Here is a 15,783-nt window from a genome sequence, read left to right on the forward strand (position 1 = left end):
CTCGTCCTGTGTCCAGCAGTAATGTGGGATGAAAATGAGGGTCATCTGCCCTCACGAAGAATCTAAAACAGGGAGGGGTCACCTGAAAAGTTTTTGGTCCCACCTGGTTTTCCTTAAGAGTTTGCATCCAACCCAGTGCTAGCTAAGGTGAAGCATCACAGGTTATCCTTTCAATTAGCCCCAGGCATTTTTCATTTCATCCCTCTGCTGGAAATGTCCTTATTTTCTATGGCTTCCAGAATTTCCCTTTGCAACCCCTTCCGTTTCAGATGGCTTTATTGTTCTGCTTACTGAAAAACAAGGCAGAGGGAGGCTTGACAAAGCCACCCACTGCACTGAGGTTCTTAAAAGGTCTTTGTTGTAGCCAAGAAATGCATGGGTGGGGGAAGGGCCTACATAGGTCCTCATCTTGTCCAACCACAATATCCAAACTAATTATGCAGGGGTCATTTTCAAATTTTGTACTTTCTGATCTAGTGCAATTTGCATGTTCTGAATTACTGAACTGAATAAAATATGGGAGAAATTTAAAGATTATTTTTAAAAATTATGTGTACTTGTGTCTGCACGTGTGCGTAGGTGCCCTCAGGAAGCCAGAGGGGAATCGGAACCCCTGGAGCTAGAGTTAAGAGGCAGTTGTGAGCAGCCCATTGTGGGTGCTGGGAACTGAACTCAGGTCCTCTGGAAGAGCAGCCAAGATGGCTGAGCCATCTCCCAGCCTTGAGGAATTTCTTTTAGAATCAGGAAGTTTTGTTCACGAAAGGCAAAGCTTTGTGACTTTTCCTTTCATGTAGCACCACTCTTAAAACCTGTATGGTTGCTCTCCAAGTTCTTAAGATTTGTTTTCTAAATATTTCTGGCATCCCTTAAAAGACCTTGTCCCTTAAGTGAGGTCAACTGTTTTGAGTTTGAAACAAATCACGGCACAAGACTGGCAGAAGCATGTATCTGGTCTAGCTCGGATCTATTATGGGTCAAATGGGTTCTTCCCCTCTCTGGGCCTCAGCTGCCTGACCTGTTAAGATGAATATCATCAGTCCTGCTCTGTTCCCTAGTCTTGTGTGTATGACCCCTAAGAATCCCATTACCACTATTTAAAATATAGCATTGTTAAAACTATTGTCACGAGTTTGTTAATCCTAGAAACAATGTTGAGCAGATTGTTTGTGGAAATACATTAAATGCATAAATTATCTTCAGATAGAGAAGCTTTAGTTGGAAATCTGGGGCCTACCAGCAGGCCCCAGTGTGGAGAGGGGAAGGCAGGAAATGGGAATTTACTGACCATCCCATGTTGCTACCACCTTGAACTCGGGTGTTCAGAAAGTGTTAATAAATGAAGAGTACCAGGTGTAGTGGATTATCCCTGTAATCCCAGCACTTGGGAGGTGGAGGCAGGAGGATCAGGCTCCAAGAGACCCTGTCTCACCAGCCCTCAAAACCAAAAATGCAGTATCTGCCATTTGGTAAGCATACACCAAATTTTAAAAATTTAGTAAATTACCAGAATGACAATTCTGTTCTTCAGTTTAGAAGCTCTAAAGCTTTTAAGTTTAAATCTAGAAAAAAATGCCTAATTAGGAATGTGACACTTAAGCATTTCACTTTGTAAATTACAATACACATTATATAAAACAAAAGAAGAAAACATGAAATATCCTTGGAGGGTTATGCTCAATTTCCCAAGATGATTTTATTACACATAAAGGACATTTTATGAGTTAAGAATGGACCTGTCTGTACAGGGCCAGAGTTTGTCCTTAGTGAGAAAATTCAAAAGCCTGCACTGGTCTAGAAGATAAACATACAGTGACAAGGTGGAGTTAGCTGTGTGGGAAGGCAATCCTAGAGGAAAACAGCTTGCCTTTTGAGGTTTATTTAGACCAAACTCAGTTAACAGCAAATCTGCCTCTTTTGGAAGGTGCTTCCTGTAGCAGTCGCAGTGCAGTGATGGTCCTAGTTAGTGCTGTGTGGGCTAAGGGGCATTTCTGAGACTCTGTACCCAAGTCTAAGAGAAAGGTCCAATCAAAGTTCTCTGTAGCTTCCATCAGCAAAGCCTTTGAAAAGACAGACATATAAGTGTAATCCTCGCCCAACAGAGAGGATGAACCTAGTCAGCTGTACTTTTCTAGGCTGGATCTTTGGAAAAATAGCTCTTGTCCCAGACAGGTCTCTAGGCAAATCCCAGGTCCAGCACTAGCCAGTGGGGAACACCTTACTGTCCCAGAGCCTGCACTGAACTCACTCAAGGCTTTGTGGGTACTCTTATTTTTGGTGTTTTGAGACTGGGTCTCTCTGTAGCCCCAGCTTAGCTGGCCTGGAACTTGCTATGTAGACCAAGCTGGCCTCATCTCAAAGAGCTCTACCTGCCTTTGCCTCCCAACTGCTGGGTTTAAAGACCTGTACCACTATGCCCGGCCCTCTGCACTCTACTTCTGAAATAGAGGGACTAAATCCTGTATGGACTGGACTTTTAAAAGATGCCAGGGACACTGGAGTCGGTTCCCCTAGAGTAGAGCAGTATTTTTCAAACTAAATGGAGAAATTCATTTGGTCTATGATCAAGATAAAATAAATTTCAGGATAGAATCAGAGTATATCACATTTAGTCTGGATGAACCAGATCTTAGTTTTTAGTACTACACCCATTAAAAGTAACAGGATTGGTTGAAGATAAGGCTGATTTTAAGCTTAGGGCAGAGTAAATACAAGATTAGCATGGAGCATCTTGTTAACCTAGAAGTGTGAAAAATACAGTATGTCACAAGGTGCAGGAGCTGGCCTGAAGGTGCTCCACTTAGTCAAAGTTGAGACCATTTGAACACCAAAACAAAAGTTAGAATCACTAAATAGACATTCCACAGACCAACATGAAAATTAAATGAATACATAGGGATGAAGGAAGGGCGTCTGTTTATAGATTATCAAGTCCAGCTAGTAAAGAAGGGAGTGTGCTGGAGTTAGAAAACCGTTTTGCAGCTGTCTTAGTAAAAGATCATTACAGGTAAGAGACATCGGTGGTGCTAAATCTAAGGAGACATTTTGATGAGCAAGATATTTGCATAGTCTGAAAGTGCCTCTAAATATATTATTACTTTAAAGAGGAAAAGATATAGTGCAAAACTAGATGTCTTGATCAAGTGATCAGATCTATCACCATCACTGAGAGGCAGATGGTCATCAAATGATTCTGGCCAAAGAGGCATAAACTGATTCTTATTGTGAGAAGATAATGTAAATGAGGTATTTTCTGCTAAAAAGAAAAGAAAAAAAAAAAAAAAGGATGTGAGGGCCTATATTCAAAAAAATGATCTATGTCACAAACAGATACAGGCTAGTCATGAGAGGTACATGTGGTGTCTGAGCCTAGGCTGGAAGGGTCACTGGAGGGAGACAGCTCCCAAAGGATATTACTGGGCAGGCATGACATTAAAGCATCATGTCAATGTGACCTTTGGGACATAGGCATTTCCTATGAAGGAGTAATGGGCTCTGTGGTACGCACCTCAATCTGAAATGCTTTAATTTTATGGGGAGGGAGAAGAAATACAAGTCAAATGCAGCCAAATGTTACTGTGTGAACAGTACATGAGGCTGGGCTAAGAGGATGTGAGTTAGTTTTTTTGTTTGTTTTGTATTTGAAACTTTCCTGGAAGTTTAAATGATTTCTCAATAAAATGTTCAAAAATATTTCTAGCCTATAGTAAGTAAAAATCCCTTGAGTCTCTGTCAGGTGTCACGAAAGTCTCCATTATTAACTGCCATTCACTTGGGCAGATATTGAGTGATTCTGCACTCTGCTTTCCAAATGACCTGGTTTACGTTGTTACCCCTTTCTTTTGATTCGTTTCAATGAGTAATCTGAAAAAACAATAAACAAAATAGGATTCTCCTTGACAAGCAGCTAGGATATAACCTGGCCTAGATCAGTATGGGATTCTTCTTTTCATGCCAATCCTGTACGAGAAGTGCAAAGGTGATGCTTCATTGTTTATTTCCCTTCTGCCCTCCCACCCTGAGGTGGTGATGGTTGCACTCATGTAAGCATTTCTGAGCACATGACTGTAAGTAATCTTAAAAGACAGTAACAGAGGGGGATTAGCTGCAAAGATGGCATAACTGTTGTGCAGTAAGAAGCTGCCCAGGTCTTCTTGGTGGACAATGCATAGAAGACTTAGAATTATGGAACTTCTGTCCCCCCAACCACCCTTCCCACCCCATTTCCCCTAAACCCTTAATCCCACCCTGCCCCCTTCCCACTGGTAGTGTTAACAAAAGCTTAGTCTTCCAGTTTTAAAGTGCAAATGATTTAGATATGACTGCTGGCAGTTGCCACAGGTCAAAACAGAAAAAAATGCAGTCTTCATCTATGCGATGTTCTCCAGAATGTAAAAGATGAGCTCCATGACGACAGGGCCCTCACTGAGCTGGCAGGCCCCTCCATGGATCACGGGCACCAGGGCGCTGTCCAGATCTTTCATGTACTGCGAGGGGAGAGGCTGGCCATTGCTCCCTGCTTGATAGCCAACCTACCACAGAGAAAAGGGGAAGACAGGTTACCAGACAGGGAAGACCCCAGAGGGCTGAGAGACAGGCCAAGCAGGAAACATGCCATCCCTAGCCATGTGCTAGACACATGACAAGTGTCTACACACATCTTTCAATTGTGCTCATCATTCTGACATTGTTTTAATCAGTCTGGCCACTTGATAAATGTACAGTCTTTGACCTACTCACTTAGCCTGTTAAGATTTGTTTTCTGGGAGGAGAGATGGGGCATGCAGAGAAGTATAGCAAGTCAGAAATAATACATTAGTCTCTGGTTGTAAAAATTAAAGTGAGAGGCTAGAAAGGTGACTCAGGGGTTATGAGCACTTTGCTGTTCTTCCAGAGGACCCAGGCTCGATTCCCAGCACCCACATGTTGGCTCTACTGCCCTTTTCTGACCTTTACCAGCATTACACACATACCAGTATACATTCAGGGAATCAAAACACTTGTACAAATAAAAATAAATCATTAAAAAAACTAAAGTGAGGGGCTGGAGAGATGGCTCAGTGGTTAAGAACACTGGCTGTTCTTGCAGAAGACCGGGTTTGAATCCCAGCATCCACATGGCAGTTAACGACTGTCCATAACTCCAGTCCCAGGGGATCCGACAGCCTCTTCTGACCTCCATGGGCATTGCACGACATGGGTGCAGGCAATACATGCATACACATAAAATTCAAAAAATTAAAATTAAAAAAAATAAAATTAAAGCAAGAAACACAACATAGCACTTTTCCTCACTCTTTCAGTCCTCTAACACACTATTTTCTGAGTAATGACAAACATAGGAATTCAAAGATAACAGGGCTGTGTCCTCAAGAGGATTGCAAATTGAAGTGCTCAGTAGCTAAACTGTTCCATGTGAAGAAGCTCATCAGTACGATTTGGAATGGAACCCCAAGGCTTCAACGCTAGTATTACCCAGATAAGCTTTTTTGGGGGGGGGTTCTTTTTGAGACAGGGTCTCCCTGTAGCCCGAGCTGTCCTGGAACTCACTATGTAGACCAGGCTGGCCTTGAACTCACAGAGATATGCCTGCTTCTGCTGGGACTACAGGTGTGCACCAGCAAGCCCAGCCCAGATAAGCTTTTGTTGTCATTTTTTAAAAAATTATTTTATCCTGTCTGGGCATGGTGGCTCACACCTTTGATCCCAGCCAGGGGCAGGTGGATCTCTGTGAGTTCAAAGCCAGCCTGGTCTACATAGTGAGTTCCAGGACAACTGGGGCTACAGGGAGACCCTGTCACAAAAAGACCAAAAGAGAAAAGAAAAAAAATTTTTTGTGTGTCTATGTGTGTGGAGACATACATGTGTCATGGTACATGTGCCACAAGATGCATGGGGAGATCAGAGGACAACTTGTAGAAGTTGGTTCTCCCCTTCCACCACGTACACAGATCCTCGAGATCGAACTCAAGCCGTTAGGCTTGGTGGTAGGTATGCTTACCCACTGAGTCATCTTGCCAGCCTGGGTATTTGTTGTTTTGAGATGGACTCTCATATAGATCAGATGGGCCTCAAACTTACTATATAGCCAAGTATGATGCTAAACTTCTGATCCTCCTGCCTCCACCTCCAAGGAGCAGAGATTACAGGCATACACCACAACAGTTAGTTTATGTGGTGGTGGGGATTTATTCAAAGACTTCATGCATGTTAGGCCAGCATCTATAGCTGATTGATGCCTGGTGAGGAAGCCACAGAACCTTTCACATTGCCCTAATAATCTATTTAATTTTTCACCAAGGAACTACATTTTCCCCATGTAAGCAGTTAGGCCAGAAGCAGCTTTTGGGTAGAATTGATTACTGGCTCAGGGGGAGCATCAACTGAGAGCCCACGCTTATTTCTAATGACTCAAAGCTAAAGGGTTGAGGAAGAAATGACATCTGGCAACTTGCCAGTGGGACCTGCCATAGGCATCTGAATCCAAAGAAACACAGGAGAGCTTGGTCACAGAAGAGAGACATATCAACAAGGGACAGAGGCTTGGGAGATGAAGACAGGACTGTTAATATGAACATATGAAAACCAAGTAAGACAAAGACGGATAGGAGATCTAAACTGACAGATCACTGGGGAGATAGCACAGTACTATTCACAAACTAAACAAAAATATTGACAGCAAGAAAAATCTTATTAGGCACCAACAACTGCAGACACCAGTCAGCAGAATCTCACTGAGCTGAATAAGGAAAACAAGGTTAGGGACATGTGGTATTGCCCCTAAGAGAATGCAGAACAATTCCTTCTGGGTGGGACTGGGAACTCTCAAAGGGTACATGCTAGTCACAGGTGGCAGGACCTCACAGTCCTCCCTGTTATCCCACAGGAAGAAGGTAGGCAACTCCTTGGGGTACATGCAGGTGAAGAGGCCACAGTTTAAATGGTTCTGAAAGCCTGAGCAAGAAGCACATATGGATATGTTACTGTTACAAGGGAGCTCAGAATGAGACATCTACTCAGCCAAATTCTGGAGAATTAAGCTCTGGGTTAATTCAGGAAAACTCAGAGCAACAAACAAAAAACCACAGACATCTATGATGGCCAGCTTCCTAAGGGCCTAAGAGGCTTCTTACCTGATCTGAGTCCAGTGTCACACGCAGTCCCAGTTTAGTTGTCCCGTCCTCCTTTAGCAGCTTCAGGTGAGGACAGAGAGCAAGGCAAAACGCCTTGGCAACATGCTCTGTCAGTCTGCTGTGATCTGCAGGGTCACTCAGGCAATTATGCTGGTCATCGTTTTCTAGGAAAAACACCTGTTCCCCAAACAAGAGACATTTCACCTTCTGCCTAGGATTTAGAATGAGCAAATTAATGCTCTCTAAGCACCTGATTCTCCAAGATGTACAAGATGATCTGACAGAAAGAGGATACAATAAAGTCCTTGTGTCAGGAAAAGTTCTGCACCAGGGTGTGACTGCTCAGCAGGTATAGAGGTTCCTGCTGCATAGCATGAGTGTGGTAACCTGAGTTCAATCTTCAGAATCCATGTCAGGTAGAAATAGAGAACCTACTCCATGAAGTTGTCCTATGACCTCCACATACATGCCATGCCATGTGCTTATGCCATCATGCATACAAACATACAATTCCTTTTTAAAGAAAAGTATGGGCAGGGTGTAGTAGAGCACACCTTTAATACCAGCACTTAAGAGGCAGAGGCAGGTGGATCTATGTAAGTTCTAGGAGTTTTGGGCCAGTCTTGTCTACATAGCAAGTTCCAGACCAACCAGGGCTACATAGTAAGACCCTGTCTCAAAAGAGGGTGGGGCGGGAAGAGAGAGAAAAGGAAGAAGGAAGGGAAGGAGGGAGGGAAGAAAGGAGGGCACCAAAGTTAATCCCTGCTTCCCAGTCTGCATCTACACACCAGGAGTAGCACCTGGCTATTAGACAATAGCACTTTCTATTTAGAACCAAAAATGGCCCCCATTTTGCACTGTGCACTTTTTTGTTTTGTTTTTGTAGTTTGATCCCAAGTGCTGGATCATAGGCATGTGCTACCATGCCCAGATGAACTGTGTATTTCTAAGAGGTAATCCATACATATGGATAATTGTCTTAGGGAATGATATGAGCATCTAAAAGAATCAGCTCTTAGAGACTGGATGACTCAGCGTCTTCGCAGATTATAAAACTGCATAGTGGTGCTTAAACACAGAGGCCAGAATCATGTCTTCTGTCTCTTGTCACAAAGCTTTTCTTACCAAATGACCCTGCCACTGTGGAGGCCAGAGCTGTGCTACTGTTCATACAGAGCCATACACTGAGCCTAAGCACAGAAAAACTGGAACTGCAAGACCCAGGACCTAGTTACACAGAGGAGGGTCACGAGCAAGCTCTTCAAAGTAATAATGGGTGCCAAAGGTTCTCCCCCAGTCCCTCAATTTAAAAAATTTTAGTTTTTATTTTATGTGTATGAGTATATTGCCTGTATGTATGTAAGTACACCTGTGTTGTGCATGCCCATGGAGATCAGAAGAGGGCATCAGATCCCCTGGAACTGGAGTTACAGATATATGTTAACCACTATGTGGGTTCTAGGAACCAAACCCAGGTCCTCTGCAAGAGCAGCCAGTGCTCTTAACTGCTGAGCCATCGCTCTGGCCCTCCCAACCCCCAAATTTGACATAAGCTCTTACTATGTCACCTGGGTTAATTTCTTGTGGACTCAAGCAATCATCCTGCCTCAGTTTCCCAAGTAGTTAGTCCAGGGTTTTTTGTTTTTATTTATTTTCTTATGTGTATAAGTATTATGCCTGCATGTACATAAGTGTACCTGTGTCATGCAGTGCCCATCAGATCCCTTGGAACTGGAGTTAACAGACGGTTGTCAGCTGCCATGTGAGTGCTGGGATTTGAACCTGGGTCTTCTGCAAGAACAGCCAGTGCTCTTAACCACTGAGCTATCTCTCCAGACCCAGACCCTGATATTAAAAGACTTGAAATTTTTTTCCTGGGCTTGGGTGATAGCTCAGTTGATGAAGTGTTTGCCTTATAAGATGAAGGCCTGACTTAGGGGTTAAGAACACTAGCTATTCTTGCAGAAGTCCTAGGTTTGAATCCCAGCACCCACATGGCAGCTAACAACTGTCTGTAACTACAGTTCCAGGGGATCTGATGCCTCTTCTGACCTCCGCAGGCATTGCATGGCATGGATGCACTTACACACATGCAGGCAATACATGCATAGACATAAAATAAAAATAGCCAGGTGTAGTGGTGCACACCTTTAATCCCAGCACTTGGGAGGCAGAGGCAAGTAGATTTTTGTGAGTTCGAGGCCAGCCTGGTCTACATAGTGAGTTCCAGGACAGATGGGGCTACAAGGAGACCCTGTCTCAAAAAAAGACTAAATTAATTAATTAATTTAAAAAAATTAAAAAAATAAAATTTAAAAAAAAAAAGAGGAAGGCCTGAGTTTGATCCCCAGAACCCAAATAAAAATGCTGAAAATGGTGGTGTGCATTCGTGATCCCAGTGCTGGGGAGATAGAGACAGGAGGATTCCTGGGGCTCACTGGTCAGCCTGTCTAGCTGGCGAGCTCTAGGCTAATGAGAGACCCTGTTTCAAAGGAGATGGATGATGTTCCTGAGGATGATACCAAAGCTAAGCATGATATATATATATATATATATATATATATATATATATACACACATACATACATACACATACATACATGTGCCATGACGTGTGTATACAGATCAGAGGACAACTTTGTCAGTCAGTTCTCTCCTTCTACCTTTTTGTGGATTTCGGGGATTGAACTCAGATTATCAGGCTTTATGGCAAGGGCTTTTACCTGCTAAACAATCTTGCTGGCTCATATGTTGAGTCCTGAATCTCAAAGGACTAGCCGACCTCCCTCCCTCCCTCCCTTCCAGAATCTCTCTGTGTAGCTCTACACTGCATAGATCAGGTTGGCCTTGGACTTCCAACAATCCTCATGGGCTTGTCTCCTGTATGCTGGGATTAACAGGTGTGCACCATTACACCCGCTTTCAAAGAACTTCATAATGCTTAGCTTGCCTTTGTGAATATAGAAAGCCCCTGCCTGTCCTCTCTGGATATTAGAAATAACATAAAGACAAAATAAGAATAAATGTAAATATGCAATGCTTATATATTACATATATATCAATCCCCAATATGCTGCTCAAAAAAGGGGTTTATGCTAAGAATCATAAGGGGGCTGGGGATGTAGCTCAATGGTACAGTACTTGCTTAGCAGATAGGAGGCCCTAGGTTCAATCTCTAGGATCACCACCAATAAAAAAAAAAATCTATAAAATGAATAAGCAGACAAACAAAAAACTAAAGAAAAGAAAAGAAAAAGACTGGCATGGGGTAGCCCGGTGACCTGCACCTGCTGGGATGCTCTGGTGAAGAGTGGCAGCATGAAAGAGCTCAGGAGTATGAGTCAGGAGACTGCACTCTGGCCCCTGCTCTGCCAGTGACTGGCGTCAGTTACAAAGTTATAAAGCCTGTTTTCTCACTTGCATGATGGGATGGGTAGCCTGCCTTACCTCATTAAGTTGCTGGAGTGAGGAGGCGGAAACAGAAGTAATTTATAAACTACAAAGAGTTTTACACACAGACTGGAGAGATGGCTCAGTGGTTGACAGTGCATACTGTTCTTGCAAAGAACCTGAGTTCAGTTCCCAGCACCCATACACAGGGTAGCTCACAACTGCCTATAACTAACACCAGGGGAGGCCATGCTTCTGGCCTCTGTGGACACCTGCACTCGTCTACACCTACCCCTATACAGACACACATGCATAAACATAATGAAAAATAAATCTTTAAGAAAGACACCAATTAAAAAAAAGTTTTAGACATTCTAGAATCTATGCTGTTGAATGTGTTAAAGGGATGATTATTATTATGAGGCAAGTAGCTAAAAACCCCTGAGTGCATGTGAAAACATGAGCTTTGTATGAAAGATGAGCCACTAAAACAACAGCCTGAGACCTGGAAAGCCAGGGCCTGGTCCTCGTCCTGTTAAAAATCAGTTCTGAGGGCCTGGCATGAAGGCTCAGCGGGTAAAGGTGCTTGCTGTGCAAGCCTGATAACTTGAGTTCCATCCCTGGAACCCGTGGTGCAAGGAGAGGTCAACTCCTGAAAGTTGTCCTCTGACCTCCACATGTGAACCGTAGCATGTCACTCCTCCTCAATGATAATAATATAATAAATAAAAATTTAAAAAATTATCCAAGTAAGACTTAAACTCTCTTGGCCCCAGTTTCTTATCCCTGAAATAGAAAAGCCAGAAGTTCTAGATTTTTAAAAATTGATTTATATTATTACTAATTTAGTTGTGTGTGTGTGTGTGTGTGTGTCTCTGTGTCTGTGTCTGTATATATGTATGCCATATATGTAAGGGTGCCCACAGAGACCAGAAGAGGGTTGAATCTGGAAGATTCCCTGGATCTGGAAAATCCCCTTAATCTGGAGTTACAAGCGGCTGTGAGCCACCTGATGTGAGTTCAGGAATTGAACTCGGGTACTCTGAAAGAATAGCCAAGTGCTCTTAACCGCCAAGCCATCACTACAACGCCCAGAATTTTGTTTGTTTTTGTTTTTGAGACAGGGTAGCCCCAGCTGGCCTGGACTCACTATGTAAACCAGACTAGTCTCATTCTTACAGAGATCCACCACCCTCTGCCTTCTTAAAGGCATGTGCCACCATGCCCGACTTTTTAGAATTTTTTTTTTTTTTAATTAAGACTTCAGGGGCTGGAGAGATGGCTCAGCGGTTAAGAACACTGGCTGTTCTTGCAGAAGACCCGGGTTCAAATCCCAGCACCCACATGGCAGCTAACAACTGTCTATAACTCCAGTTCCAGGGGATCTGACAGCCTCTTCTGTCCTCAGGCATTGCACGACACGGGTGCACTTACCTACACACAGGCAATACACACACATAAAATAATATAAAATATAAAAAACAAAAAGACTTCAACCTGAAAATAACCTTAGAGATCTTATAATTCAACCCCTTATTTTATAGTTGAATATAAATGAAGCTCAAAAGCGATGAGGAGGCTTAGAATCTACCTTTTTATTCTGAAAAGAAACTTCCTGATTTACAAGATAACGAACACACAAACAGGGCCCTGCCTGCTCATCTCCCAAATGAACCTGTAATATGGTCTGCATGTTACAGAGCAATAGTTCTTTGGGTTTTTTTGTTGTTGTTGTTTTGTTTCTTTTGTAATTGATGCAGGATCTTGGCAGCCCAGGCTGCCCTCAAATTTGTGATTTCCCTGTCTCAACCTCCCAAGTACTGGGATTACAGGTGTGTGCTAGCGCATCTGGCTAGTAGCTTAAGAGTTGGCCAGATCTGGCTCTGAATTGGGAACTTACTATTATTACTTGTTTGCCTTGGAATTAGACTTTTTTTGGGGGGTGGGGGGTGACAGGGTCTCACTATGTAGACCTGACTGGCCCTTTTATGTTATCAGGCTGGCCTTGAAAACTCAGAGATCCATCCCAGTCTCAAGGCATGTGCCACCTCACCCAGCCTACTTTCTAGTTTTTAACAAATTACTTACTCTTTGAAATTTACTTTTCTTATTGTGAAATGTCTACCTTTTAAAGATCATGTTATCCAAGAGAGATTTAACTTCAAGTACAGCATGGCAGAGTCGGCTTTCTGAACACAACAAAGACGGTATCCCCCACTCAAGAGATATATCCTTCTTGAATTTCAATGCAAATAAAATTCACAGGAGGAGGATGTGTGCTGCAGGCTGCACTTGGTGATGTGCTTGCCCACTGATCTAACACAGATCAGAAGAAATTAGATTACAATAGGTAGATGAAGTTTTTTCCCCCTGGGAGACTTTTTCCTTTTAATTTTTTTTTACATTTATTTATTTGTGTGTGTGTTTGTGTCTGTGTGTTCACACACATGCCACAGAGCATGTTAGGAGGTTAGGATTGGTTCCCTCCTTCTACCATGTGGGTCCTGGGGATCAAACTCAGGTCATCAGGCTTGGCAGTAAATACCTTTTTTTACCCACTGATCCATCTTGCTAGCCCAACTTTTTTCTTTCAGAAATAGCCCAGAGAGTCTCTTGGCCTAGCAAAAAGCTGTGTTGAAAGCTGGCCACTTTTCATTCCCTTACCTCTGTCCATCTGATGACTTTTCCATTTGCTTTATATTCTGATCCATGGAATATCTTCACGTTTGTTATAGACTCCATGGACTTCCCATCTATTGGACTTACGACTCTATAATGGGAAAGGGAAGGAGAGAGATCTTGTCAAATTTATTGCTAATGACACTGGATGTCCTCATCACATGTGCAGTGTATCACGCCATGAAGCCACTTTACAAAATTACATGTGCAGAGTTCTCATGGAAAGGGCCTATGCACTGAATCAATTCAAGTACACATTTCCTTGTTTGTTTCTTGCTCTCCTCTCATCTCTAGAACATTCACCATGTGACACTTCACAGGTTTGCGTATCTGCATTAAGAATGAACTTCTGCAGGGAGGCAGTCTAATCCCATCACCTCTGTGCTCATATCTAGTACTGACCCACTGCTTGGAACATGGGAAGGTTAATGACTATTTACTAACAACTACTTAAGTTTGGAATAGAAAGTTTGCCTAATGACATAAACAGATAAATAATTCCAAGTGCTAATGAGAAGGGATAAGCCAGGATCCATCATAACAAATTCCCTTCAGTGCTAAGTTATCACTCCTAGATTTCTAAGCAGAAAAAGTTACTTTTTTGTTGTTTTTAAGACAGAGCTTCCCTGTCGCCCCAGCTGGCCTGGAACTTACTATGTAGACCAGGCTGGCCTTGATCTCTCAGAGATAAGCCTGCCTCTGCCTCCAGAGTGCTGGGATTAAAGGCATGCACCACCACATTCAGTATGAATAGTCACTTTTGAGAGTCATTTCTTCCCTAAAATACAGCAAGTAAATATGGAAAGAAACACAATCATTCTGAAAGGGCACAAAATGATTGGTACAGAGATTCTAGATTCTTCTCAACAATGGTTAAACCTGTTTATGTTCTTGGGGCTGGAGAGATGGCTCAGCGGTTAAGAGCACTGGCTACTCTTATAGAGGCTCTAGGTTCAGTTCCCAGCACACACAGGGCAGCTAACTGTCCATAACTCCAGTTCCAGGGGATCTGACATCCTCTTCTGACCTCCGTGGGCAATGCATGACATGGGTGCACTTACATACATGCAGGCAATATACTCATACACATAAAATTAAAACAAATTTTTAAAACCTGTTTATGTTCTTGATTCTTTATTTACCAAAAGTTAAATTAGGGGTCAACAAGATGGTTCTTCAGGTAAAGGTGCTTGCTATGGAAGCATAGTGACCCAGTTAGATCACCAGTACCACATAAAAGGAGGACAGAGCTGACTCCACAAAGCTGTCTGCTGACCTGCACATGTGTGCCATGGCATGCCCCCTCCCCCAAATAAATAAATAAATATAATAAAAATGTTTTTTAAAGAGAGAGAGAAAAATCAACTTGGGAAGTGGGAACAGGAAGTACTGGAAGTAGAAGAGAGAGATATGCATGACAGGGTTAAAATACAGGTTGGCCAGAGAAGACCTTACTGAGAAAGTGACACTGGGAAAGATCTAAGAAGGTGAGAGAGCAGTTCACATGGCATCTAGGGAAGAGGGTAAACTGAAAGCAGCAAGCGCAAGAGGTCTGGGTAGAAGCACACTGGTGTCAGGTAAGAAGGCACACTGAAGGACTGCCCTGAGATGAGGCCAATTTGAACCACATAGTGAATCCTAGGCCAGCCTAGGCTACAAAGTGAGACCGTGTCTCAAAACAGCAACAAAAGTAGGGCCTTAGAGGTGATAAATGTCTTTGAACTTTATCTTGAAAGACATTAGATACCACTGGTGGGTTTGAGCAGAAAAGTGACATTACTCTAGCAGTTATCTTAAAACTGGAGACAGATCAGGGGAGTGAAAAGACCCTTCAACCATCCAGACTAAATGAGATGCTGGTTTAAACCAGGGGGCTGGCAGGGTAGGGGGTGAATTCAACCCAACATGATGTGGGATAAATTCTGAAGAACAAACAGGTTTTACTGTTGGACTGACTGTGGGGTAGGAGAGAAAGAAAAGTGACAAAAGAGTCCAAGGTTTTGGTGTAACTGTTCAGACAGAGCTGCCACATGGTAAGAACAAGTATAGGACCTGAAATCCAGGGAGATTGTTTTAAGCTGGAGTTATGCCACATCCTAGTTCTATGACCTAATAAGTCAATAGCATTTGGGTACTTGCTTAGCTTATTCAAGTGAAATAGGAAAAATGACATCTATTATATCAAATAGAACATTAGAAGAAAAAAAAAAGCTTTAAAGTCATAAAGGTTTGGTATTTCTATCACTCAGTAACCTTATTTTTACTTAAATTCTTTAAAAAATATTTTAATTATTTTTATGTGTATGAGTGTATTGCCTGATGTATATAAGTACACCCGTATCATGTAATGCCCGTGGAGGTCAGAAGAGGGTGTCATATCCCCTGGGATTTGAACTAGGGTCCTCTGCGAGAGCAGCCAGTGCTCTTGACCGCTGAGCCATTCCTCCAGCCTCTTAAATAAGGATGCTCTTACAGAGGATCTGGGTTTGATTCTCAGCCCACATGGTGGCTAACAACTGTCTGAAACCCCAGTTCCAAGGGAATCCAATGCTCTCTTCTGACCTCCATTGGCATTGCATGACAT

At 42.8% G+C, this 15,783-nt stretch overlaps 2 protein-coding genes across 5 annotated transcripts in view; one reads left to right on the top strand and one right to left on the bottom strand.

Moving 5' to 3' along the window:
* Cc2d1b (coiled-coil and C2 domain containing 1B) overlaps positions 1-15,783 on the top strand; it is a 33,573-nt gene that overhangs the window by 16,637 nt on the left and 1,153 nt on the right. The window lies entirely within an intron of this gene.
* The window catches only part of Zfyve9 (zinc finger FYVE-type containing 9), a 287,358-nt gene continuing 271,679 nt past the window's right edge, over positions 105-15,783 (bottom strand). For all 4 annotated transcript variants that reach the window (XM_008828437.3, XM_029561268.1, XM_008828436.3 and 1 more), the window contains 3 exons: positions 13,185-13,290; positions 7,131-7,307; positions 105-4,529 (listed from right to left, as the gene is read on the bottom strand). In XM_008828437.3, the coding sequence (XP_008826659.1) occupies positions 4,368-4,529; positions 7,131-7,307; positions 13,185-13,290 (445 nt within the window). In that variant the 3' untranslated portion in view covers positions 105-4,367. The remainder of the gene's footprint in view (positions 4,530-7,130; positions 7,308-13,184; positions 13,291-15,783) is intronic.

This window comes from Nannospalax galili, unplaced genomic scaffold, assembly GCF_000622305.1.
Source record: "Nannospalax galili isolate Female #2095 unplaced genomic scaffold, S.galili_v1.0 scaffold713, whole genome shotgun sequence".
Classification (NCBI taxonomy): domain Eukaryota; kingdom Metazoa; phylum Chordata; class Mammalia; order Rodentia; family Spalacidae; genus Nannospalax; species Nannospalax galili.